Source organism: Agelaius phoeniceus, chromosome 4 (genome assembly GCF_051311805.1).
Source record: "Agelaius phoeniceus isolate bAgePho1 chromosome 4, bAgePho1.hap1, whole genome shotgun sequence".
NCBI classification, from domain to species: Eukaryota; Metazoa; Chordata; class Aves; order Passeriformes; family Icteridae; genus Agelaius; species Agelaius phoeniceus.
The window spans coordinates 46951099-46975511 of record NC_135268.1 but is presented as its reverse complement, the minus strand read 5'-3'; the positions used below and the strand labels follow the sequence as shown (position 1 = coordinate 46975511).

Genomic DNA, 24413 nt, shown 5'->3' with positions numbered 1-24413 from the left:
GCGGGCAGCCGGGTTGCGACCGGGATCTGCGGGCAGCGGGCTGCAGGCGCAGAGCCGCCAGCCGAACCCGCGGAGGGGGCCCCGCTGAACGGAGACTCTTTCCCACCGGCACGGTGAACCCGGCACGGAACGCTGTCGCACGCGCGTTCCCAAAGCGCAACAAGCGACATCCCGAGTCCTCTCTGGGAAATGCGTCCCGGGGTATTCAGGGGTTCTACGAACCCGTCCCAGCGGAGGTCCGTGGTTTCTTTCCTGTCCTTAAACGGGTGAAATTCCCAGAGCGGCAGAGACCAGACGTGTTTGCCTCAACCCTTTTGTGTGTACGAGGCTTGTAATACCGTTCGATAATATGCGGCGACTATTGAAACCTAATCCTGTTGTTATAAATGATCAAATCGGTAGCCAAATCTATGAAAAATTTAACAAAGATTTATTGGATTGATAACAAAAAATAGAATTTCGAAAAGGAACCACCACAGCCTGAACAGCGTCAGCCCCGGGTGCAGGCGCTGTGTGAGCCAGGGTCCAATGACAAAGTGACAGCGTTTCCCCAGGAGCTCACGCCGAGTGCTTCCAGCGGCCAGCTTATATACAGTTTATTCTGCCTGAGGCAGAGGTGACCACACGTTTCTTTGTGTCTCTTCACATGCAGAGCGGGATCCATACATGTGCAGGAACAGACAAAGACGAATGAATCTATAGACTCAGAGGAATGTCTGAGTATCCAGGCAGAAGCTCTATTCACATGTAGTAGAGTGATACCAGTTCCTGAGTACCGCACGCAGGTGTAATCATGCCCAGGTGCAGGTCTTGTGAGTTCCTTGAGACATTCCATTAATCATGGTCCAGGAAGGTCTAGATGCGATCTCCCAGGTGCAGATGCCAGGGGAAATCATCTATGATGGTCCGGGACTGTCCCATTCATACAGTAACAGACCTGATATTATCTTAACGCTGTCCGGGAACTGGTTACAATGAGAATAGAACTCTGCTCCCAGCCAGAGTGCTCAAAGGCATAACTTTGGACCTTCACAATATTTTATACACTCATATATCTATCTATATAGCATGAATTATCTCTACCAGATATTACACTGTATTGCCTGCAGCAGAGCATTGCAGCAAACCGTTTTCTGTAAAATGAAATGCTCAGGATTGTGTATTCTAAGTAACATTGTGAAAGTAATCCCAATTTTTTTTGCTCAGTTAAAAGGATTGTATTTTTCAGTTGATACCTGAGTAGCAATGTATCTAAAAGTATCTATAGAAGTTTAATTCGTGTTTGCGTCTAGAACAAAATAAAGAACTTGACTGCAAATTGTCATGGATTTCCTTTCTGGGTTAATTTTCAGGTAGTTCAGTTTCCCCATTTGATTCACAATTGTGACCAAAGCCTTAGGAAAAGATACTGTAGGGTCAGGAGCTTCTTTACCAGTAGTGCTCCCAAAGAGCTAACCATGAGCTTTTCCACTGAAAGAATTCTGAAAAGCATTAGTAAAAATATTTATTTTTGTTACTTATTCATAATACTCCAATTCCAGCTTTTAGTTGAGGAAAATGTAACATAAGGATAGTGAATAATATTATCTCTTTTGATGAAATGTGGTAGAGCTAATAGGGTACAGCAGGAATGGAACGTCCAGGAGAAAATGTGGGACTATTTTCCAAAAAAACCCCTAATTATCAGAATGAGAATATGGCAAAGAAACCAGGAGGCTACAAATAGCTTCTATCAAATTTGCCAGAAGATCTTTAGTAACCAGTGATAATTCTTCAGAAAAAGTAGGGATGCTGCACTATCTCACACCTTGCATGAATAGGAGCATAACACTTACTTACTGCAATGTTGCAGTGACAAATTGTTCTTTGACAAGATCAGGACAGGCAACACAGCTGTGGAGATAATACACATTTGCATTTTCTGCCAAAGCTGTGGCATAAGCGAGGTCACGTTTTTAATGCTACTTCTCTTTTGGCACTATTTTGTAGGATCCTGAAGGAACAGGACAGCTTAGAGATGATGTGATGGTTTATGAAACTGTTCTCCTAGAAATACTATTGCTCTGTTCTTGTCATCAGTGTGACTTTGCTGTGTAATGATAGTTCTGATTCACTCACACGGGCTATGTGAGAGGCAGCACACCTTTTAAACAATGCCAGATTGGGAGCAGCAGATCTTTTGTGAATTGGTGAATGGTGGGACTGCATTGAGCTGGAAATGCAGAAATTTCCAATGCACTTCCATTAACTATAGCCATATTTCCTAGAGAAATGCCATTGCCATCCTGCACAATGTATTTCAGAGCCACAGAACGACCACCTGCTTAGTGTGTTCCTTTTTGATCCACGCTGGCCTGTTCAAAAGAGGGTCTGTTTGAGGAATCTGGTATTGAAACTAAATTTCACATCACTCCAAAATACTCAAATGAGTGGATGTTGACTTGAAAGCCTGTCACAATCCACATAATCCTTGCAAAGCAAGGTTGGCTAATATTCCTGGAGCCTTTTCTTCCAAACAGTGTAACTGACTCCACACCAGAAACATCTGGTTTTAACCTGCAGATTAGCTTGGATTTTGCTGCTGCTTTGTCGCATCCGATGCTTTAATTACAACCATGTGGTCACTTTGCTTGGACAAAGACAGGGGCACCAAAGGGGAGGTTTGGCTCTTTCCCTGTCGCTCCCACTGTCACACCCGTGCGTGTGTCCCTTGCAGCAGCCACAGGCGTGGGAGGGAGGCTTAGGCTCGCTGCTGAGAGGAAGCAATGCTGCTCTTATAGCAGCCAGCTTTGATACTTGAAGGGACTCTGCCATCGTATCTAAAGTCCCTGATGACCTATTTGCATTTAAAACTACTAGTGTTCTAGTTTGAAGTGGCAGATAACAGCAGATAAGGCATTGTCTCTGAAATGCATCTACTAGTTATCCCTGAATCTGGAAAATAAAAGCTTCCAGCAGTGGTATCTGCCAGTAGGTATCTCCCAGTAGGCTTACCAAAGGAGTAGAAAACCGTATTTGAACTAACTTATGTCAGAACATGTGATCTTAATTTTTTTTCAAGCAATACATGTTTTTATCTCAATAAAATATCTTACCACGGAATTGCAAAATACCCATGCTTAGGCAATATCCTCACCACAGAATTGCACAAATTCTATACAAATTCTTGGCCTTTTTTTCAGATCTTTTTTTCCCTTCAAAAATAATCAAATACCTTTTCATCCTTTAAAAAGTGGCCTTTAGATCCAATGATTACAAACAACGTAGAATTTTTCATAATGTGAATTATTTAGAAACATTCCTAGTGCTTTCTGTTTTCAGATATCTTCCCACATGTTTAGCTATCCCAATGAACCTGCCTTGTATTTCACTAGTTTATATACAAGTATTGTGGGTAAACACCTGTCCTTGGAATTCTGAAAGCAGCAGTTTACAATGGCTTTGAGAAACTTGCCTTCTGGAAACTTTCAGGCCAGCAGGTTGAGGTGTTCATTAACCAGTAAACACACTGGGGTACTAGAAAAGAATAAGGAAATATAATGACACTTCTAGTGTAAATTATTTGTAAAATAACTGAAGTTATTAAAGCATTTGAAGAACACAAGTACCTTTTCCTATAGTCTGCTTCTACTTTAATATGTTATAAGAATTGCAGGACAAATTTTATTTAGCTTCTTCCTAGATCATTGTGATTTAAAGAGCTGTTGAATTAAAAAATACATGGCAGTACTGTAAACAGAATATGTTAGTAAAGTTACCAGACACTTCAAGCACTGTGCCTCAGTTTCATTCCTTACTAAGTTTTTTAAAACTGATTTTGTCCATTGTAGAGTTTAAATGACAGTTTTGAATCTGTAACATACATTTTACTTTATTTAAACTAGATCTTAGTTTAACATTAAATACTTCACTCCTTAAGTAACATCAGGGAAATCTTTGTATACTTTTATTTTTACCATGCCTTACCATGTTCATTATTTTCATAGTTACTATTTAAAATACAATCTATATAAACCCCAAAAACAAACCAATGGATGAAGAAAACACAGATACAGAAAACAACAAAACCAAGAGTTTTTCTCGTTCCCCTTCAGCCCTTTGAGCAATTAGGATCTTTTGTATCTGACTGAAGTTAAATCATCTGGTATGGCCTGTGGACCTTGGAGGTCAAAGGCAGGTGAGCCAGTTTTGTTAATAGTGATGAGAGATTTTGGGGATACTCATACTCATTCCTAAGGGATTACAAGTTTCCTCAGAGGTTTTTATTTATGCAGTGGTAAAATACAGAATTGCTTCTCCATTATGCAAATTAAATTAAAATTAAGAAAGGCCCCTATTTTCTCTCTTCAAATCTTGAAATTTAAATTACTATAATTCTAACAATTTCACTTGGTTGTCCTATTCCTTTTGCTCCTGGAAAAAATATTTGATTCCTGACAATTGAGAAGAAACTCCCTCCCAAAAAAATTTGAAAAGGAGGAAAAGAGAAAACTTGTCTGAATCTAAAAAATGATTAAACATTCTATACTAATTCTCAGTGCTTTCCAAAAACATCTAATAGAATTGCTAACATACACAGAACTAATCATGGGAGTCCTTTGACATTTCTGCTGCATCCTGTCACAACTTCTGCTACCATTAGAGAATTTAAGGGCAGTAGATAAACTAACAAGATTTCCTCAGTTTGCATAACTGAGACTTTTTCTGAGAGGCTTTTGATTTGTTCAAGTCAAAGGGGAAATAAACTTGTTAGACCACTCCTGCTGAGAAAAGAACCTGCAAACAGTGGACACCACTTTCTTAGTGAAACCCAGAGATCTCAGTAAGGTTGCACACATGGTGATAAGCATGCACAGCAAAATAAGTCTTTCATGTGTTTGAACAAAAGTGAACAATTAACTCTCACAAAGTGAATTAACAAATCAAGTAGGTCAGATGCTCTATGATTCCACTGCTTCCAAAAAATTGCTATCTCATTAGTCTTTTGTATTTAATTTTTCTAGATTTTTTTTAATTACCAGTTCAGTTCTTTGTATTGAAGTATTCTACATCATATGCAAGAATGTAATTACCTTGACCAATAAAGGTTAATTATAACCTAAACATCCTCTGGAGCATTTCTATGCTTCTTTTGCATAGTGCTTTCCAGAGCTTTCTCTTAGCTTCACATACTTTTGCCTCCTCTGAAGACATTTCGGTCCCTGCAAGTGTTGCTGCCTAATTAGAAAGTAAAAATAATAATAAGCATCTTTGGAACATTTAACATGCATTTTAAAAGAATGTCTAGTGCATCTCAATTACTTAAATTATTTGAGTAACTCTTGAGCTGTTGGTCTTAAAATTTTAGAGCTAGAATGATATCTATGCCAATCTTTATTCAATAATATAACATTAAAATTAATTTTCTTAATTCATCAATATCAGATTTGGGAAACTTGAGTAACAAACAAATTGTACAAGCATTTATAATTTGAGATGAAGCAAGAAAAAATTAGAGCAGGTACTAAATATTTGTGTGATTCTGAATATGAGATTAGTTTAAGGAGGGATTACAGTACTTATACTAGTATTTACCAGACAGTTTTAAAATAATTAAGGAAAGCTGAAATGTAAAATCAGTAGATGGCAGTCTTTGTCTATAAAAATACTTGCAAGGTAGAAAAGGAAAATGTTTTACTGAAACTTGACGAACTAAAAGCAGCTATTAATTAACTGAAAGCCGCTGTGGAATTACTTTTCACAAAAAGAAAATTAAAAGAAATAATAAATGTACAATGCTATTATACTCTAGCAACAGTACATCATAGTTTTGGTTCACAATTTCCACATATTTATGTGAATTATTTTCTTTCTCTGAGAGTATATTACCAGATACACTGTGTTAGTCCTAGAATTATTTTAGTCATTTTAACAATTCAACAGCAGTAACTACAGGTAGAATCTAGATAGAGAAAATGTTTTGATCACATTAGCTTCTTTATATTGTGTAAACTGCATGCCTCATTTTTCTTAGTTACAATACAATGTTGGGCAGAACTCAGCAGAGTAACTTGTAAAATATGTACAAAAAATACATGTGAATGTCTGGTAAAGCAACAATTGCTGAAGTTGATACAAGGTGCCAAAGTTTTCTGAACCCAAATTTGTAAGCACACTGACTCTCTATGGCACTGTAAGTAAAATGATTGGTGTAGTCCTATTAAATAGTTGAATAAGGTTGATTGTGTCCCAGTTGTGCCTAAGAACAGTGTGCTGTGTATCACAGATTTCCAGAATTGTAGCCTGGCTGGGCTTGGAAGAGAGGTCACCTGATTCAACCCTCCAGCTCAAGTAGCATCAACCTTGGGCAGGCTGTCCAGAGCCATGTCCAGACAGCTTCTGAACAACACCAAGGAAGAAGACTATGCAACATTTCAGTTGTTCTCCCTCACAGTAAAAAAGTGTTTTCTGGTATTCTGAAGAAACCTCCAGCATTTCAGTTTGTGCCCACGTCCTCTGGTCCCGTCATGGGGCACCACTGGAAACACCCTGGCTCTGTTTGCTTTATACTCTCCATTCAGGTACTTATAGACTTGATTAGGTCTCTCCTGAGCCTTCCTTCAATGTAAACTTTAAATGAACATTTTCCTGAGGTAAGAAATAGAAAAGTCATTAAAATCTACTTTGAATAAGAGGCAAACAAAACACAATAGCTGTTTATTAGGGATTCACAGCTGGCTTTTAAAACCACATGAGTTTATAGTCTGGAGCATCTCTCTTATAAGGAAAGACTGAAGGGAATGGGCCTGTTCAGCCTCAAGAAGAGAAAACTGAGAGGGGACCTGTTGACAGGACCTCATCAATGTAAGTATTTGCAGGGAGGATGTCAGAGGATGGAGCCAAGCCAAATTCTTGTCAGGGGTGCCAAGCAATAGCAGAAGATAGGCTGGGCAGAAACCTATGCACAGGAAGTTCCACTGGAATATGAGGAAGAACTTCTTTACTCTGTGGCTGGCTGTGCCCTGGAACAGGTTGTCCAGAGAGGTTGTGAAGTCTCCCTCACTGGAGATAGTCAAGAACTGGCTGGATGCAATCCTGTGCCATGGGCTCTGGAATGACCCTGCTGGAGCAGGGCTGTTGGACCTATGACCCACTGTTTTCTCACCCAGACTGCCCCATTCTGTGATGCTGTGGTTCTGCAGCTACCACCACTACAGCACAAAAATTTTAATGTATGATATAGTGAAACTATAGTAATTATTATAGTAATTCATAATAAATTGCATTTTTATTACAGTAATATATTTAGAAACCATATTGTACTGGAAATGAGTGCTATGCTAGAAGAAGAAATGTATTCTGCTCATAATAGTCAAATTAATTACTTAATCAATTAAAAATTCTGAACAGTTTGATTCCAGCACTAAAATACAGTTTTCTTCTTTAATGGCATGCCATCCTCATATAGGTGGCAAGTACCCCATATGAAAAACATTATCTATCACAAAACTGAAGCCACAAAATACTGTTTTTCCTATTTTTCTTGGGCACACAAGAGAAAAGGGATACCCACAACCAATTGTCCGTTCTTTCTGGCTTGAAATGCACATAAAACTCTATCCAAAACAGGAGGGAGAAAATGGGATTCAGAACTTCTTTACCTGAACATTTATCATCTTTGAACAAAGTCTGAAGACTAGCAGAAAGTGTCTTTAGTGTGCAGAGTCGTCTTTGGTGTGGCAGAGTGAGGGGAACCCTTTAATCAGGCAGAAAGAGAATGAGCCCTACTCGTGTAACTGGGACAAATGTTGAGACTGTAACACTTCAAACATAGCACAGCACCAAACACACCGTGGCCCAATGCATCTTCAGCTCAGCTGAGGATGTGTAACAGTGGTTTCCACTGTGGCCTGTTCAACAGTGTCTTTTAAATATCCAGCTATCAGAGTAAGGAATTTTGCCCTAAGAGAACACCAAAGCAAAATATGATGTAAAACTGTTTCTCTGTGCCACTGGGAGTCAGGAAGAAGTAGGACAGTAATGTGGGTTCTATCTGATGTCAAAAGAGGAGAAAGTAGAAAAAGGTGGTTGTATGAGTCAGCAGATATTACTATTCAACATATTCTGAGTTTATTTTTTAGGAGCATGTACAATAGTGACATGTGCACTGCTAATCTGGATGGATATCTCTCACTACACCTGTACATATCAATAGCTTTCTTATCAGTCTCATCAAAGCCAACTTCAGCTCCCTTTAGTTCTTCAAGATTCATTCATTCATATGGTTTCACTAGATACACAAAAAACCCAAACCAAAAAAACAAACAAACAAAAGAAGTCCACCTTTTGTTCTCCAGAGTCACCAAACATTTTAAATGTATGAAAAGTAATAAGCAGATGTAATGTAGAACTAATGAAAGAAAAATATGCATTTATTTCAGAAATTAGTTAAATTTGTCATAACTCTGGGTAAGAGAGAGGGAACAAAAAGGACTTTATTTAATTATAACTATACAGGAAAATACAGAAATACAGGGGTGGATTGCTACTAATAATTCAGAATGGTAATCTTCCTTAGACTGACTGGCTTCTTTATGAAATTATTTAAGTTCGTTATCTGTACATGTTAGATGTCATACCACTTGTCACTATCTGCATTGTATGTTTAATTCAGGATCCTTTTTGAAATAACTAAGTGAAAATCATTAAAATTAAACCATGAATATTGAACAAATTTTGTTATAACAAGTGTTAATTATTAAAATGCAGAGCAAAAACAAGTGGGCAAGAAGAGGAAAAGGTCTTCTCAATTTGGCTTCCTCTGAGGCCATATTTTTCCAACTACCTTCTGAAGTTTTATTGCTCAGTGCAGAAGCAGTAGTAATGCTGAGGCCAATTCAAACCATGACCAGCCATTACAGTGTTAAAAACTTTAGCCCACTTCTAAACTGAGTCATAGAAGCACAGAATGGTTTGGGTTGGAAGGGACTTAAAGATCATCCAGTTCTGAGTGATTAGTTACTTTCAGTATAATTACAACGTCAACAACATAATTTAACACAATTTTGTTGTGAAAATAAACTTGGAGAGATAAAATGGGAAGACTGTAAGGCTAACTTGTACTTCTGAGTTGAGTTTCTTTCAGTCTCCATCAAAAGCACTTGAGTTTTCAAGTGAATTGTGATCCCAGTTGCAATTAAGTCTTCTAAATGAGAACCATAGTGCATCTGTGTTCTTAATAGCTAAAAAAGCATGCCATTATATTTTAGTTGAAATAAAGTCACAATATTTCTTCAAAACGTGCAGCTTGTTTAGGTTCCTTTTATTAAGGGAAAAGGGATTATCTTTTTTTTTTTTTTCAGATGGTAACCACACAAGTCACAACATATTCTGGAACAGACACAGTAGTCTTGATTGCAAACATTCTCATTAAAACACTGTCTGGCTGAGGGCCTTTATTTAGAAGGGGAAATTTCCTTAACAGGGTTGTTAGAGGCAATGTCTGTTGTGTGCAAGCACTGACTCTTTTACAGTTGAATTACATGTGGTTGTAAACATCATAACACTAGGAAACAAATCATTTTAATATGCTTTTAATATAATCAAGATAGTAAAGACCTTCTTAACAGAATCTGGTTTAAGAATATTTACATTCAAGTGATTTCTAATTGTACATTAATAATGAATAATTATTGTAAGGAAAACAGTATGTCCATGTACTCAGCATTCTTGCAGTTTTAGTTCTAAGTCAGGAATCTATAATCCTGAAAAATAAGATACAGCATTAGCTGTTGATATAACTCTAAGTTGATATAACACTTAAAAATGATGGCAGAATAAAATACATTAGAAAATACATAGTATTGGTCTACATTTTTACATCTCTCCAAATAGTTGCAGGCATTGAAATTAAATCCTGAAGTTTGCACTCAGTTTCAGTATGAGTTTTTTATCTTTGTGAGATTAGGGAATTACCTTCAGGATGTCAGTTTACTTCTCAGCACTCTTTTGACAGGTAGTTGACTCAGTTCTTTCTTAGATTCACTTGTCATCATTAGTATTTCCAAATTGTTTACAAATGTGGGATATTTTCCATTTCTTGCTGCCTGAAACACCTCTGTGCTCTTTGTTCTGGGAACTGAATACCTGCAGCTTCTGTTCACTTCGAAGATAAGTGTAATTAAGACATCCAAGTGTATTTAAAACATCCAGGAAAAGTTTGTGGGTGGAAATCTAAGCTGATTACACAGCTAAAGGCTTTCTGAGACAACTTCTCAACAAAAATATTGTGATCTATTTGGATAAAAATGAACTCATTTACATGTAGATCATGATCAAAAGCATTAAATAAATACCTCCTTAGCGAAAACCCACTGATCTCCTTCCATTACGTGGCTGAAAGACAAATATTCAGTAAGTTATATATTCTGTAAAACTGACAGAATTTAGTAACAAAGCCCCAAACAAATTAGAGAATTTCTCAGTAGTGTCATTGTGATTATTATCAAAGATAGACCTTAGATAAGTTATGGTTTAATCTGTATCTTCCTCTGGAGGAGAATTACACACTAAAATTTACTGCATATCGATTGAGGAATGAATTTTCTATCTTGTATGATTTTATAAGGGGGAGAAAGCCATAAGAGGTCACTTCAAGAGATCATTAACCCTTATTCTTTTTGCATTTTCTTAAAATGTGTTTTCTGATTGTTGTAATTATTTCATTATAAGTGCTTGTTGCTATTAACAAGCAAATACATGTCACTCTCAATGATTTTCTTTTTAGACTGTATTATTTGATGTAGGCAAGGACTTTTTCTATTTTGACTGTAGTGTTTTTCAGAAATATTTTGCACTAGTGAGGGACTTGATACAACCTCTACTAAAGCTGATAAAAATTTCTTCCTGGGCTTAATAAGGATTTGTCTTTTACTCTGGAAGCAAGAATGCACCAATATTAATGTTACCCATAACTTTGGCCTGTCATAACAACTCTAAGGATCCAAGCCTGATATATAAGAAATGTAACTATACAAGTCTCTGATCTTTTCATTTGAATTATAGAATAATTTAGTTTGCAAAAAGGCCTTTAGGATCATTGAGTACAACCCTAGCCACACTTTTATTTAAAGCCATCAGCCACTTTCTTATTTAAGTAGAAATGCCAGAAATTTTGACTTGCCACCTTCTCAATTTTGCTAAAGTGAAGTAAAAAGGCTCTATGGTGCAAAAGATGAACACAGTAGATTCAGTCTCATGAGAATTTCTGTATCTAATTTCTTACCTTACTGGTCAAAACAGAAGGAAAATGGCAAGGTCAGACCTAGCATAGCGTGTAAGCGTGGAATCATATTCATGTCATGTGCAAATACACCCTGCTCAACAATGCTTTATGAAGATTTTCCAAGATGCCATATTTTCTAGTACTTTCTCTGACAAATAGGTACAAAATAACCAATGACTTCTTAAGGCATAGAATGGTATCATGTATACACAAACCTAGGAATGTGATTTTGAAAAAATTCCTACAATGCCTTTATTATAATACAAGGAAATGTCAGGAGCAGACATGGAGATGTCCTATAGGGTGGAATGGTCTAACTTAATCCTTAATCACAGTTTTTTTTAACTCTCACTACAAAACAAAAAAAAAAAAATAAACAAACCATACCCTGTAGAAGAAGTAGCCTCTGCTTTGAATCATTCCAGGTCCTTGAAGTTCTTCCTGAAGAAAAAAGTATTTTCAATTATAGCTACAGCTGTAAATTAATACATACAGAGAGGTTGTTTATATACATATATAAAATATTTCTTCAGTACTACGTACACTTTTACTCCTTAAATGCTTCATGTGCATTTCCCCATGTCATTAACACAGTTTATGTTGTCATGTAGAAATGGAAGAGAACGTATGAATGGAGCCAAATTCCACCTGAAGTTTTAGATCAGCTCAGATTGCTTCTGAATGGTACAGCAATGAGGAACTGAATTGAGGAACAGCCTTTGCCTCTGATTTTCCAGGGTTCACTACCCAGGCATGACAAGAGTGTCTTCATGACAGCAGCTCTACAGATAGAGTTGCTTTTTGCATCTTGCAGGAGGACAAAAATACAAAGTTTAAATATCAGAAATACTTGGGCTTCTCCCAGGAATGAGACCCCAGACTGTTCCCAAAGATGTGCCATAACCACCCCTCTCACATTAACTCCCAAAGAGCAGTACTTGTGATAGTCCCTCCTGTCCATGCTGCACACAGGGTGAAACAGCTGCCCAGTGATCCACATAGCAAGGAGGCTTACAAATAATGAAGAAAGTAGAAATTCTATTTAAATGTAACAAGTACAAAGCGAAGGTATCCAGTTGCTTTAATGAGACCTTCATGATTAGAGAACACATAAGCTTAATCACAGTGTTTTATTTCCTTCTGTTGGCATCAGAGAGAAGTGATGTGTCTGTCCTGCAGGTGGGGAGACAGTAAACTTAAGAAACCAAATAATTTTAGTGTTATGCTTACCAGAACACTAAAATGAAGATGGCTTTTATTTAGCAATGGGAGTATTTCTCAACTAAAAACTGGGGTGCTGTGATCTCTTGGGTAAATATCATAAGGTGAAGTGTCATAGAAAGGAATCACACCTGCTCTCTGCTAATGCTGTGAGAATTGTGTAAAACAGGATGATTCCCATCATTTCCAAACTACAGAAGTAGATTCAATCCAGGGAAGCTTTCACAGGAAGTGGAGTTTAAACTATACATAATTTTTGAGTCTTAATTTTAATTCTGACTTCAATTCATCACATATAGCATTGTATTCTGTTTCTTACTGCACATGAAACATCTGTATTATTTTTATTTCTATTATTCTTCTCATTCTAGCATTATCTGCATTTGAAACAACCATCTTGGATTTATAATCTGATCACTACTATAATTTTTTATATTTCAAAAGCATAAAAATTTTTCTGTACATTGCCATTTGAGTCTTATGGTATTCATATGTAATATTTTCTACTTTTTCTATTCAATGTGTGAAAAAAACTGAAAACAGGAACAAAATAGGCAGCTGTTGCAAGATTAAGAAATTCATCCAGAACAGAAAGAGTAAAATTACTTGTGAGAAATTGTGATTTATGTTAATGTCATTTTCCTCTTACAGCCAGACTCTCCTTAAAGATTACATGTTCTTGTTTGAGTTCATGTCAGAAGTTTGGTATTAGTAAACAGCTGAAGCTAACAATCTGTCATTTTTGTAACACTTGCCTTCTAAACTTCTAAGAGTTTGGAGATGTAAAAAAAACCAAAACTGCCACAATAAATATCAAGTTTATTCACAAACCTGCATATATATATGTACACAGAAAAATATGTATTCATGAAGATGTATGATTACTTAGAGTTTTATTTTAATGCCGGCCCTCTAGAGGGTATTTTGCTCAGTCTCCTATATTGACTAGCCAAAATAATGCTTGACTCTTCTTTCTTAGATCATATTCTATCAGGCAGGCTGTGGCTCAAGAGGAATCAAAGCCGTGAAAAAATCTGGAGCTATTTCAAATTGGGGAGAAAGAATGAATTTAATAGACCATGTTTCCTCCTTCACTCATCCACCTTTTCAGTTCCTTATCTAGTCAGGGAGAGAGGTGGATGTGTTTATGTACAGCAGGTTCTGTTTTTCTTCCTAGTATGAGGAAGAAAAAAGATAACAGCAAGATAACCCTTCCTGAAGCACATTCTGTGACATCAAGATTTGGGTAGACCAACCAAAATATATAAGCAGAAAGGTCTACAAGGGCATTTTTGGAACAGATAATGAATCACAAAGTGTAAGAACATAAGCATGCAGAGTTTCAGTTTACGTACGTCCAGTTTGTATCTCTTCAGTCTTCTCTCATTTAGCTGAGGAACGAGTTGCAGTAAAGGATGCAGGACAGATGACTGAGAGGACATGAACACACAGACATGAGCAACAGTGGAATTTGGCCCTTATGATGCACAAAAAGTCTCCTTCTGCAGTATTGACTCGTGGACCAAACATGCACCAATAAAGGACTAAAGACTGAGAAACTGATTAATTGAAAAACTTATTTTTTTAAAACATTTTGACTTGACAACAGACAGAAATCAACAGTTATATTTACACTACACAGAGTGATGGAGGGCAAAGCTGTGTATCCTCACCTTTGCTAATTGAAAGTTCAGAACCATTTACAGACTCCTGGAATTATTCAAACTTTGTTCAGTCTCTATGAATGGTACTGAGAATATTTCCATACAGTATTCCTACTAACACTTCTACAATTTTCTACTATAGAAGTTAGCAGCTTCAACCTTTGTTGTACTGAGAAGTTCATTTTACTTCAAAATAAATGGCAACAAAAAAAATTGATTTTTTGCTAAAGAACAGTGCACAGTAGAAATCCATTTTCAAGGGACATTTGTAACCATGGCACTGGTCACTCTATCTAAGCTCTGATCATGAAATTCCTTGTGTTCAACAAGACTTTAAGCTTGCAGACAGCCTAATTATGCACAGTGGCATTGTGTGCAGCCTAAGTACTCACCCTGGAAAAACCCAGCTATGTGGGATTCTGGAGAGACGTCCACAGGAAGAAATAAAGTGTAAAAAACCTATGTTCCATTAACCAATTTAAAACTTCAACTCATATAAATGTAATTTAAAAAACAATGCATTTTTGCTGCAATACTGCTTGGAAAAGTAATGCAATTAAGAGAACTATAACCAGAGTTACCAAAGTGTTATTGTACTTAACAGGTAAAAAGAACTTGCTTATTTGTAGCCAATTTTGTGCTATCTGCCTAAGGTCAGCAATATGGGATCATAATACCTAAAAAAAGTAGGAATCTGCTGTGATTGAAGTAGTTAATGAACATCCCAGCTGTCCACTTGGGCTCTGTCGTGCAGCCAGTGGAGAGAGCTTATAAAGATGAGAATGATGGATCTCACCTAAGAAAGTATCTCTGAGAATGGCTAGAAAATTGTCATCTGAACAGCTAAACCAAAAGTGAGAGAGCAGTACTCTCTGGGAGCAGCAGCAATGGTACTCAGGATGGTGGTGCAGTGGAATGCAGTAACCTTTTAAGCAGGACCAGCAGCAGAAATAGCTCATTTCACTGTGCCTTAATTGCCATTAAAGCCTCCAAAGCAGCTGTAGCATGAAAACATTGACACCAATATGAGCAATGTCACTTTCTAGGAAACACACCACATATTTCTGAAGAAATGTAAAGAACAGGTCAAAAATGGACATTTGCATGTAAGAATAATTGTTAAGAAATAAGAAAATATGAATATGTTTAAGTCTCTCAAAATCCTGTGGTGCATAGATGCACACAGATAACAGAGTATGTTTGCATTTCAAAAGCAAGAATGGATCACGTGCTTGGCTTGTTGGTTTATGAGAATACTTTTAGATCAACAATTCTTGGCCATGGTTTAAACTATACTTTTCATTCAAAATATAATCCAATGTCCAAGTAAGACTTAAATACTATTTATGATATGCGCAAATGAATTAAGACACTTTAATTAAAAATTAATAAAAATGCTTTCAAGAGTATCTAATAGTTATGGTCATGTTCTCAGGTCCTGTAAGTCCACATTGTATCTCTGCATGTGCTATGTTCCAATACCCAAAAAGAGTATTTGTTCTCATTCTTAAAATTTGAAACTGCAAGATTAAGATTCAGTCGAGTTTCCATGAATGTTCGGGTGAGTTTGTGAGATTTTTTTTTCCACAACTCTACAGTACTGATCATCCTCTCCCATATTATTAAAACCCCTTCTGTACTGTAAACATGCAACTCCCAGTCCTGAGCTTGCTGTACTGTTGGAGAGACTACTATAAAAAGGAATGTTGCCTTGGTTTTGTATACAAGTCACACATGTACTCACTCATAAGGAGGTGCTATGCTACTTACCATGATGTCTGAGTTCCCCGAGTCATGAGTCTTAGAGTAATGAAATAAGAACTGTTAAAAAAAATTAAAAGTGGGGTTTTACTACAAAGCAGGGCAAGAGTTTTAAGATTTTCTTGCCTTTTTTAGTGTGATTGTAGGACATATATAGACATCTTACCCTTTTGGTGTTGTCTTTCTCATCTAAACCCTGTGGGAATAATAGTTGGTAGAAAGGCTTTTATTCATTAAAATAAAAAGAACAATTGATAATTTTGATTAAATACATAATCTTTTCAGCACTGGGTTGAAATATCCTTCTTCCTTGGCAGATATATTGTATGCCTTGCTTATCAATCTAACTAATAATTTCAGACTCTGTAGAGAGCATTGATTACTCTGCCCTAAAAGAGTTAGATGTGTTTAGCAGATGTTCCCTTGTTCATCCCCTTTACTTAGGAGATTTACTCTCCTAAGTAAATTTCTTTGTCTGTTGAGAATTCATAGTTTTTCTAGTCTAGAGCAATAAAAGCACATAACACTTTGTACTCAACCTGGAGATAATTTTCCAAACATTGATGTATCCCTGTTGTCTTTACAAGGTGTTACATTCTGGCACATGGCATTTCAGAGTAAAAACTGATAGAAGTACTTCCAGTGCTGAATGACACTTTGCATACTGGGTCCTCAGAATTCATTGTAGACAATGGCACAGTAAGAGATCAGGCTTCAAAAATGCTAAGCAGCGTTTTGTGTGGGTTACCTGTGGTTTCTGGAGAAATCCCATGATCAAAAAACAAAGCTCTTCCAGTGTACCGGATACCTAATGCAATGAAAACAGGAACTCAGGTATCACACTTCCAATTCTACTACATATAACAAACAGTATCTAAATAGTAGAGTTACCTCTGTCTGACTCACCTGAGGCTGAGAATCTGTGGACAGGTAAGCAGAACATGCATCATCTATCTGTAAGAGTTCACACAGTGTTTTTAGGAAGTCAGAGTAATAAAAATGAGAGAAATATGCTTATTTTCAGAATGGTAAGTGCAGCTAATGGCATGGCAAGCTTGCCTACTCTAAGACATCCTTATAGGTCCATTCATTAAGTACCTTGCATTTAAAGGGGGAAAGGGCATTAATCATATTAAAAAAAGAAAACAACAACAGCAACAAACTTATATTTGTATGATCTGAACAAACATATGTATCTGTGACTCTTATTCTGTACCCAGCACATACTCCTCCTAACTGCAAACTTCTCAGACTAAGTCATATTTTAAGTTATAATTGTAAGCATCTGGGGCGTGAACTATGAACTTGAATCTCTTCTGCAATATCTTTGAATTATACAAAACTGTGAAGAAAATAACAAAACTAAGGCAAGGGATTCAAGGATCAATCCTCAAACACAACTCTTTCATTGGATTACTGCATCCCTACAGATGTATGACACATGCATCCCTTGAGTGATTATGATACGTGCTGGCACATCTTATGCACACCACTCAATTTGTGCCAGAAGTTTCCTAAACACTGTGTGAAGCACCACTACTGTTTGTCTTTACCAGTCTTTTCAAAGCTGTCTTTATTCCATGCTGTCATGATCTCCATCATCCACCTTCCATCCTCTCCCTACGGTTCATAACCTTGTATTAATTACATCCTCCTTCTGTCTCTTTTCCAAGATGAAAGAATAATGTAATACTGATTAATTTTTACTGGAATTATTAATTGAGAAGGAATAAGAAATGGAATAAAAGGTATTTGAGGTCAGAGAAATAATATTACCAGCACTGAAAGCTTGGAGTATTCTGTAAGGAAAAGTCTCCAGCACTGCAAATGAAGTTGCAGAGTTTAACAATGATGGCAAAAAGCAACTTACAATTTTATTAAGTAACTTCAAAGTTGTATCCTAGTAATCTCAATCAGTATATGCTATTTTTTTCCATGTAATATTTGTTAGTGTTAGACAAAATAAAAAAATTTTGCCACTCATGTTGTTCACAGGCTTTTAAAAACATAGTGGTTTTGGGTTTTTTTTTGATAGAGCAGGCAATGCAATTGTTCTTGCAAATTTTTTATAGAGAAAAAGCCCTAAGTACCATGCATTAGCAAAGAAAACATTAAAGGAAAAAAGAAATTAAAAAAAAAAATAGTGCTTATCTGAGCACTTCGGAACAAGAGATGATTCATTTCTCCAGAGCCAATCTATGAAAAAGCATCAGCAGATATAGTGGAAAAACTAATAGCTCACAGGATTCCCTTTTCAAATAGGTTTTTTTGGTAACACATCCTCTCTGTTCTCTTTTTCCTTCATCTTGCACGTGTTTGAGTGTGTTAGCTCAGCTTCACTACTTTCAGAGTATAGAGAAAGAAAGTGTAGAGGAAGAAGTCAGCAATGAATGAGATAAAATCAAGCTGAAGTAATTTTGGAAGCTTATGTTAAAGAAAGGGCTATTTCCTTTTGGGGGTTGTTTGTGCTTGGGTTTTACTCGTTTATTTACTTGACACAGAGAACTACCACAGTTCAGAAGCAGAACAAGCCAGAGACTGCTTTGTGGTCAACACAATGGTATCTTTCAGCTAAAACCTTTGCAGACAAAGCAAGGGCTGAGGAAAAGCCACCATGTCTGTTAATTCATTTTTTAAAAATTAATAGTTTCTATATTTCATGCTTCTTCTCCAAAATTTTCTCTCTTGTCTCAGAAATGTGGCCTGAGGGTAGAAGATTGCAAGTTGCTTGGGGTTGGTTAATTAACATAAAGAAACAAAAGGAAGTAAGAGACAAGTAATGAAGCAAAATACTTAGTGACAAAGTTCTCATATTTATAAACTCAGAGCCATTCCTGGAACATACTAGGTTTATTTAGAGGCAGGGTCTCTCCTGAATGATCCACTAGCAAAGTAGCAAAGAGGGAAGAATTATTACTTACTTGCACTTTATGACACCCCAGTGACCTAGTGTGAGTGAGTAATTAGGTTGATTTAGGGTATTATATAAATATGTATTATATATTTATATATTATATATTTATATATTATATATATTTATTATATATGTATAAATATATATTTTATATATTATATATATTTATATATATTATATCTATATATCTATATATATCTATATATCTATAGATATCTATATATATCTATATATAGATATATATCTAATTCTCTTTCTTTAGACCCTTTCCAGTCCAGCATAATTCAAGTTCTAATGATCACTTTTATATTGCTTCTATTACAAAATTTTACAATATTTAGTATCTTATGCACACTGTTTTCTTCATTGAAATCAACAGGACCTTTGTCTTGGTTTCCAGGCACCACAGGAACAAATCTTACAGCTAGCACATCTTATCAAGACATGAAGAAATGTATAAAACAGCTTTTTAAATCCAGAATGTAAATAACTAATTTTCAAAAATGCCTTATAGCTGTCAGGTTCTTACTTCCCAAGAGACCATTTTTTTCCCAGGTGAACAACATCTCTAGGGCTCATTCAAGTGCCAGTCTAGAATAGGTTAAGTTTTGAGTCAATGTCCAATTTATGTCCAATATGAACTGTGGGGAGATGACAGTAAGCAGAATGTCTCCTGTAATTGTCTCTGTCAGAAGAAATTTACTCTCTGCATCTGCCCCTGTGGTGAGTCACTTATTTTCCAATGTTATCAAAAGCTACTAAATTAAATGTCAACACAATAGTTGACAGTTGCAGCAACACCAGGGCATGCAAGTTGCAGGACAAACCCTCTCCACATGTTATGCCCTGCCACTCCATCTGTTCCAAAAGGGCAGGGAAGAACCTGTGCTAACACATGCGTCACACTCATGTGTGTCAAAACAAACGTTCATTTCAGAGATGAGGGTGGAAGTTATGATACCAATCAGTAGCCAAATGTTAGAGGGGCTAATTGACACAGTACACTGTCCTTTAACTAGTAAATTGAGAGGCTAGGATAGGATTGAACAGTGTCCCAGCCTTGTGTGCAGAGCAGAGGATGCAAGAAGCAAGACTGGATGAGTTGAAACAATTCCTGAGTATCATGTACAGCCTATAAAACAACTATATAGACTATAAATCTACCAGATGTGAGAAACACTGTGATGTTTCCGGGGACAGTGTCTGCCTGGTCATTGAGAGTTCTCAAACATGGCTCTCCATTGAGACAAGACAGTATCTTCTCAGAATGACATCTCAGCACCCAGTCCCAACATCCTCCTGAAGCAACTGTTCAGATTACCTGGAAAATTAGATATTTCACCTCTTTGCTGATGCCAGTATAGGAGACATACAGGAAGATGTACTGGAAGAAAACACAGATGAACTCTGTGCAAGAGAAACCCTGGATAGTGAGGTGGGACTGTAGCAAGGATGGGCACAGAAGAAATGGGAGAACACCACATGGCAGATGATGCTTACCTCTCTCAACAGCTGCAGATCCTCATCTGACTCGAGTGCTTGGGATGGCATTGGTGCACCTGGAAGCACAAACTGTGCTTAGCAATGCTGTACCCTAGCAAAGGTCATTTTTGTAAGTGTCCCATGTCAGACATACCTAGCACAACTATTAACTGCAAAGGCCAAGAGCTGCTTGGTCCAAGGAAGTCTGTGACCTTGGGGGCTCTCTGTGGTTTGTCTGGTAGATTTTCCCTGCTCTCTTTCAGCAACACAGCAGGATGCTTTATCACAAGTTCGCAGCAGGTATGGATACTCACATGTCTGAGCAATAAACAGTGTGGAAGTTACTTAGGTCTCACTGAGACCTGCTCAGAAAATCACAGTCCAGTTCCTACAACCTCGAGTTTTCTGAGAGCTCTGCTCACCTCCAGTGCATGCACTGTGAGTTGAGCATCTGGGCTCTACTTCTTGCCTTCTTGCATGCTACAGCTGCAGAATTGAACATGCACTACGTAATGGAAGATTGCATATAAATAGTGCCCATGATAAGAACATGTTGTTTTGACAAGGTGATAGACAGTACATCTGTAACTGGATTTGTCTCCTCTGTCTTGCATATGGGACGTGGAAAAGCTTGTCCCTCAGTAGATTAAATGTGTTCTTAATTGCATAATTATGCAGTGAAGCTGTGCTTAACTTGGGGGAGATCCTTTCTCTGTCTCTACCCACCCAGGCTGCAGGCATGGAAGCCACTGTCCCAGCATCCTTTCCAGCTCAATGTCCAGAATATTCCTCTTACCACATTGTTATTTTACCTGGCAGTGTATTTCTGATAGCAGTGCATTGTTAGAGTCTCTGTAAATAGCAGAAATGAGCATCACCAAATTGAGAGTGCGTCAGACACCACGCAATGGTGTCAGTGAGGGGATGTGCTGTAACTCCCTTGGGAGGGAAACTGGTGCTGGACCTCTAGACCTGGATAGAATGTCCAGTGGAGCAGGGAATACATGCCATCATGTTAATTGTTTTACATTTTCTCCTAATAACAATAATCACAATAGTAGTTATTTCCAGGCATTAATGGAACGGGATGGATTTCAAAACCACATTTTTGTACTGGCACCGACTTAAGGTGACTAATTACTATGGATGCTTTCTTTGCCCCAAAAAGAATTAAACAGGCTCTTAATTTCACACTATAGAAGTGGGATTTTAAAAATATGTTTGAATTGTTCACATTACAAGGAAACTGATTTCCAATTTTTTGTTTCATTTCAAAGAAAAATGCCAAATAAATTAAAGCTGCTACAGTTGTCTTATGTTGTCTTCTGCTCTTAAATTAGTGTATTCAAACTGGGGTGTCACCTGGGATTAGTATCCTAGTTAAAAGAGTGGAACAGGGCAACATTTCAAATTAGAACACCTTCCCCATCAAAGCACTGCCTGCCTATCTCTGAACACTGCTTCTGCCATTGACTGGTTCCCAAGGCTTTTCAGGGAGACCTAAAGAAATTTGTTTGCATGCATTAGTAAACCTTAGTGCAACAAGCAGGAAAGCCTGAATATCATAACTTTCTCCTTTATTTTTGGCCTGTAGCATAAACTTCTGGACAGAGAAGAGAAATTGTTTCCCACTCCTCACTTTCCTTTACCCTTCTCTACATATTCAGAAAAGTTTCATTCATGTGCAATCCTATCTGTTTTGTGCACCTAGGACTGTGTTCCTCCAAGGGCTGAGCAGTGTTCCTTCATCACCCCATCCAGAAAAGGGCTGCAGTACCTACAGGACTTCATTCATTTCCACAACAGCACACACAGTGAAATGGTAAGGTTTTTTTGTAATATACACAATAACCATAGGGGGAAGGGGGAAAAAAAAAAGAAGGCAAGAGAGAGAAAGAGAGGAGAGGGAGAAGAGAGAGAGAGAGAGAGTAAGAAAGAAGCATGTGCTATTGAAGAAAAGAGTCCTATTTAAAGGGAACACGGAGGTGGAAATCATTCTACAAAATCAACATCATCCACAGCACATTTGCTCTCCTATCCTTCAATTCTGCCCTCTTTAAGAAATGCAACTTCTTTCAAGGCAGCAGAATGCCATATGCACAGCCTGGGACTCACATCTTACATCTTCTCTTCCCTCTGCTGCATCCCTAAACAAGCTCCTGGCAATCATTTGTATAAGAACAGTGATGAAATACTGTGTGCCACTGCCCTCCATTGTGCTCCTCTTCCTTCCCTCCCCTCTTCCACATCTTCAGAACTTATTTTTAACATATTAAGTATGCTACCATTAGATTTCTTTGGTTATTGGTATTAAAAAAACAAAACAAAGCAGAAAAAACCCCTCACAAGTAGAGCAAATCACACAAATAAAATACAAATAAAATATAAATAGTCCTTGCACAGCATTTTGTAACGTTACTTTACAAGGTGTAAGCAGCTAATCTGTCTGAGGTGGGAAAATAGAGTCAAAAAGAGAGCCTGGTTTGTTAAACAGTCCGCGAGATGTTTCACAAGAGCCCCCTGCTACAAAAATAGCAACATTCGGGATTCCTCACCTGATCAATACTGCTACAGGTTGGAACGGCTGCCAGAGGATCCTAATCTGTCCTGCAATTTTGTGGCACATGTTGTTTCATGTCTTTTCTTACCTTTTTAAATCAGAGTAAATGACACTTAAAATGAAATCTCTTTTAACCAGAGCCTATTCCCCAAGTTGCTGGAGTGTTTTGCCAGGACAGAGTAATCCTGCCGGGATACGGGAAGGAGCCCCCAGACCAACCCCGGAGCCGTGCCCAGCCGAGCCCGCAAGGCTGGCCGGCTGCGGGCACCCTGCTCCGCCTCGACGGGCAGGGATTGCGAGCGAGACCATCCTCACCTTTGCAAGCAGAAATCGAGGAAGCGAGGAGGACGAAGAGGAGGAGGAGCAGCGGGGCCCCGGGCAGCGCCGCGCCCGGGTCTCCTCCGTTCCTCGGGCTGCGCTCGGGGGTGCCCGCGGGGCGCTGCTGGTGGCACAGGTGTCCCATGTCCGCCGAGCTCCGCTCTGCCAGCCGCTCTGCTGGGCATGCCCTCGCTCCCTGCCCCAACTCTTTAAAGCCCCCGACACGTGGGGCTCCGCAGCCCGGCTCGGGAGGGCTGCCCCGCTCCGCGGGTGACTCAGCCCGCTCCGCCCCGGCGCGGGGGAGTCCCTGCTCGGCACGGAGGCGAGGCGCTGGCCAGGCTCCAGGCCCTTTGTTAAACCCCCTCCTTAACAAATCCCCCCACGTTTTCGTGCCCCGGAGCCCGGCAGGAGCGGCGGCGGCTGGCGCGGCGGTAGCGCTGCCGCGGGTGCTCCGAGCGCCGAGGCGGGGGCGGCCGAGGAGCGGGGCTCGCACACTGTCCCAGCCCCGTGTGCCGGGGAGCACAGGCGTGATGTACAGCGGGTCAGTGCGACCCACTGGCTGATCTGCCCCCAGCTAGCCCAACGTGGGAGGAAATCTCGTCGAGCTGGCGTGTGGAGAAGCCGTCGGTGGCTCTGGGGATGGACAGATGGACACCCCTCTGCCTCGGCACCTGCCGACTGGTCACTGAATTTTCTGAATAGTTCCCGGCTGCAGAGGTGTAACTGCCTCCAGACTTTTCCTATGCCTTAAATACACGCACAGTGCCACACCACGAAACAGAACTCAGCGATAGGGTAATATTGAGCAATTAAAATCCTAATATTGTGCTTAGCAAGGTATTTTACTTATAACACAGCTGCAGACCTCGGTCCCAGTTGTTATTCATGCCTGTAGATAATGAAAGCAACTACATTCTATGACAGTCAAAAGTACACAGACTCCAGATCTGTTAAGACACTTGGGCAGTTTAGCCCAGCCATCCCTGAAGCACAACAAGGTCTGGCTTACCACAGTGGCTACCCAGAGTCTGCCGTTCCTCCTGCTGTCAGATCCAGCAAGTGATGATCACCAGTGCCAAGAGTGAGCAAGATGCTCAGGCTAGTGCTGACCTGCTCCTCACACCGAGCCCAGCAGCAAGGTCTGACTTTGAAGTATGGCACATGTCTATCTGTCTCTGCTTTCTCCCCATTTGCTCCAGGAAGATCCTGCACAGATGAGGTGCTGCTCTG

General features: G+C 38.7%; 2 protein-coding genes across 6 annotated transcripts; both read right to left on the bottom strand.

The window, feature by feature from the left end:
* Window positions 1-456: 456 nt before the first annotated feature.
* On the bottom strand, window positions 457-8637 carry PDCL2 (phosducin like 2). Its single transcript, XM_077176618.1, is given in 6 exon segments — window positions 457-3374; window positions 3377-3516; window positions 5073-5122; window positions 5124-5217; window positions 8179-8269; window positions 8619-8637. Coding segments are annotated over 6 exon segments (483 nt in total). The 3' UTR covers window positions 457-3285.
* Window positions 8444-23895, bottom strand: NMU (neuromedin U). 5 transcript variants are annotated; one of them, XM_054633438.2, is made up of 10 exons: window positions 23181-23880; window positions 20324-20382; window positions 16816-16863; window positions 16658-16717; window positions 16076-16105; window positions 15919-15969; window positions 13840-13914; window positions 11651-11704; window positions 10335-10374; window positions 9557-9743 (listed from the first exon to the last, which is right to left on the bottom strand). In XM_054633438.2, exons 1-9 carry the CDS (start codon window positions 23326-23328, stop codon window positions 10339-10341), a joined length of 561 nt encoding a protein of 186 aa, XP_054489413.2. In that variant the 5' UTR covers window positions 23329-23880; the 3' UTR covers window positions 9557-9743; window positions 10335-10338. The 5 variants fall into 5 exon arrangements, with proteins under 5 accessions (XP_077033637.1, XP_077033636.1, XP_054489413.2 ...); XM_077177522.1 differs by lacking the exon at window positions 16658-16717 and having other exon boundaries at window positions 8444-9743; window positions 23181-23895; XM_077177521.1 differs by lacking the exon at window positions 16076-16105 and having other exon boundaries at window positions 8444-9743; window positions 23181-23892.
* Window positions 23896-24413: the final 518 nt, after the last annotated feature.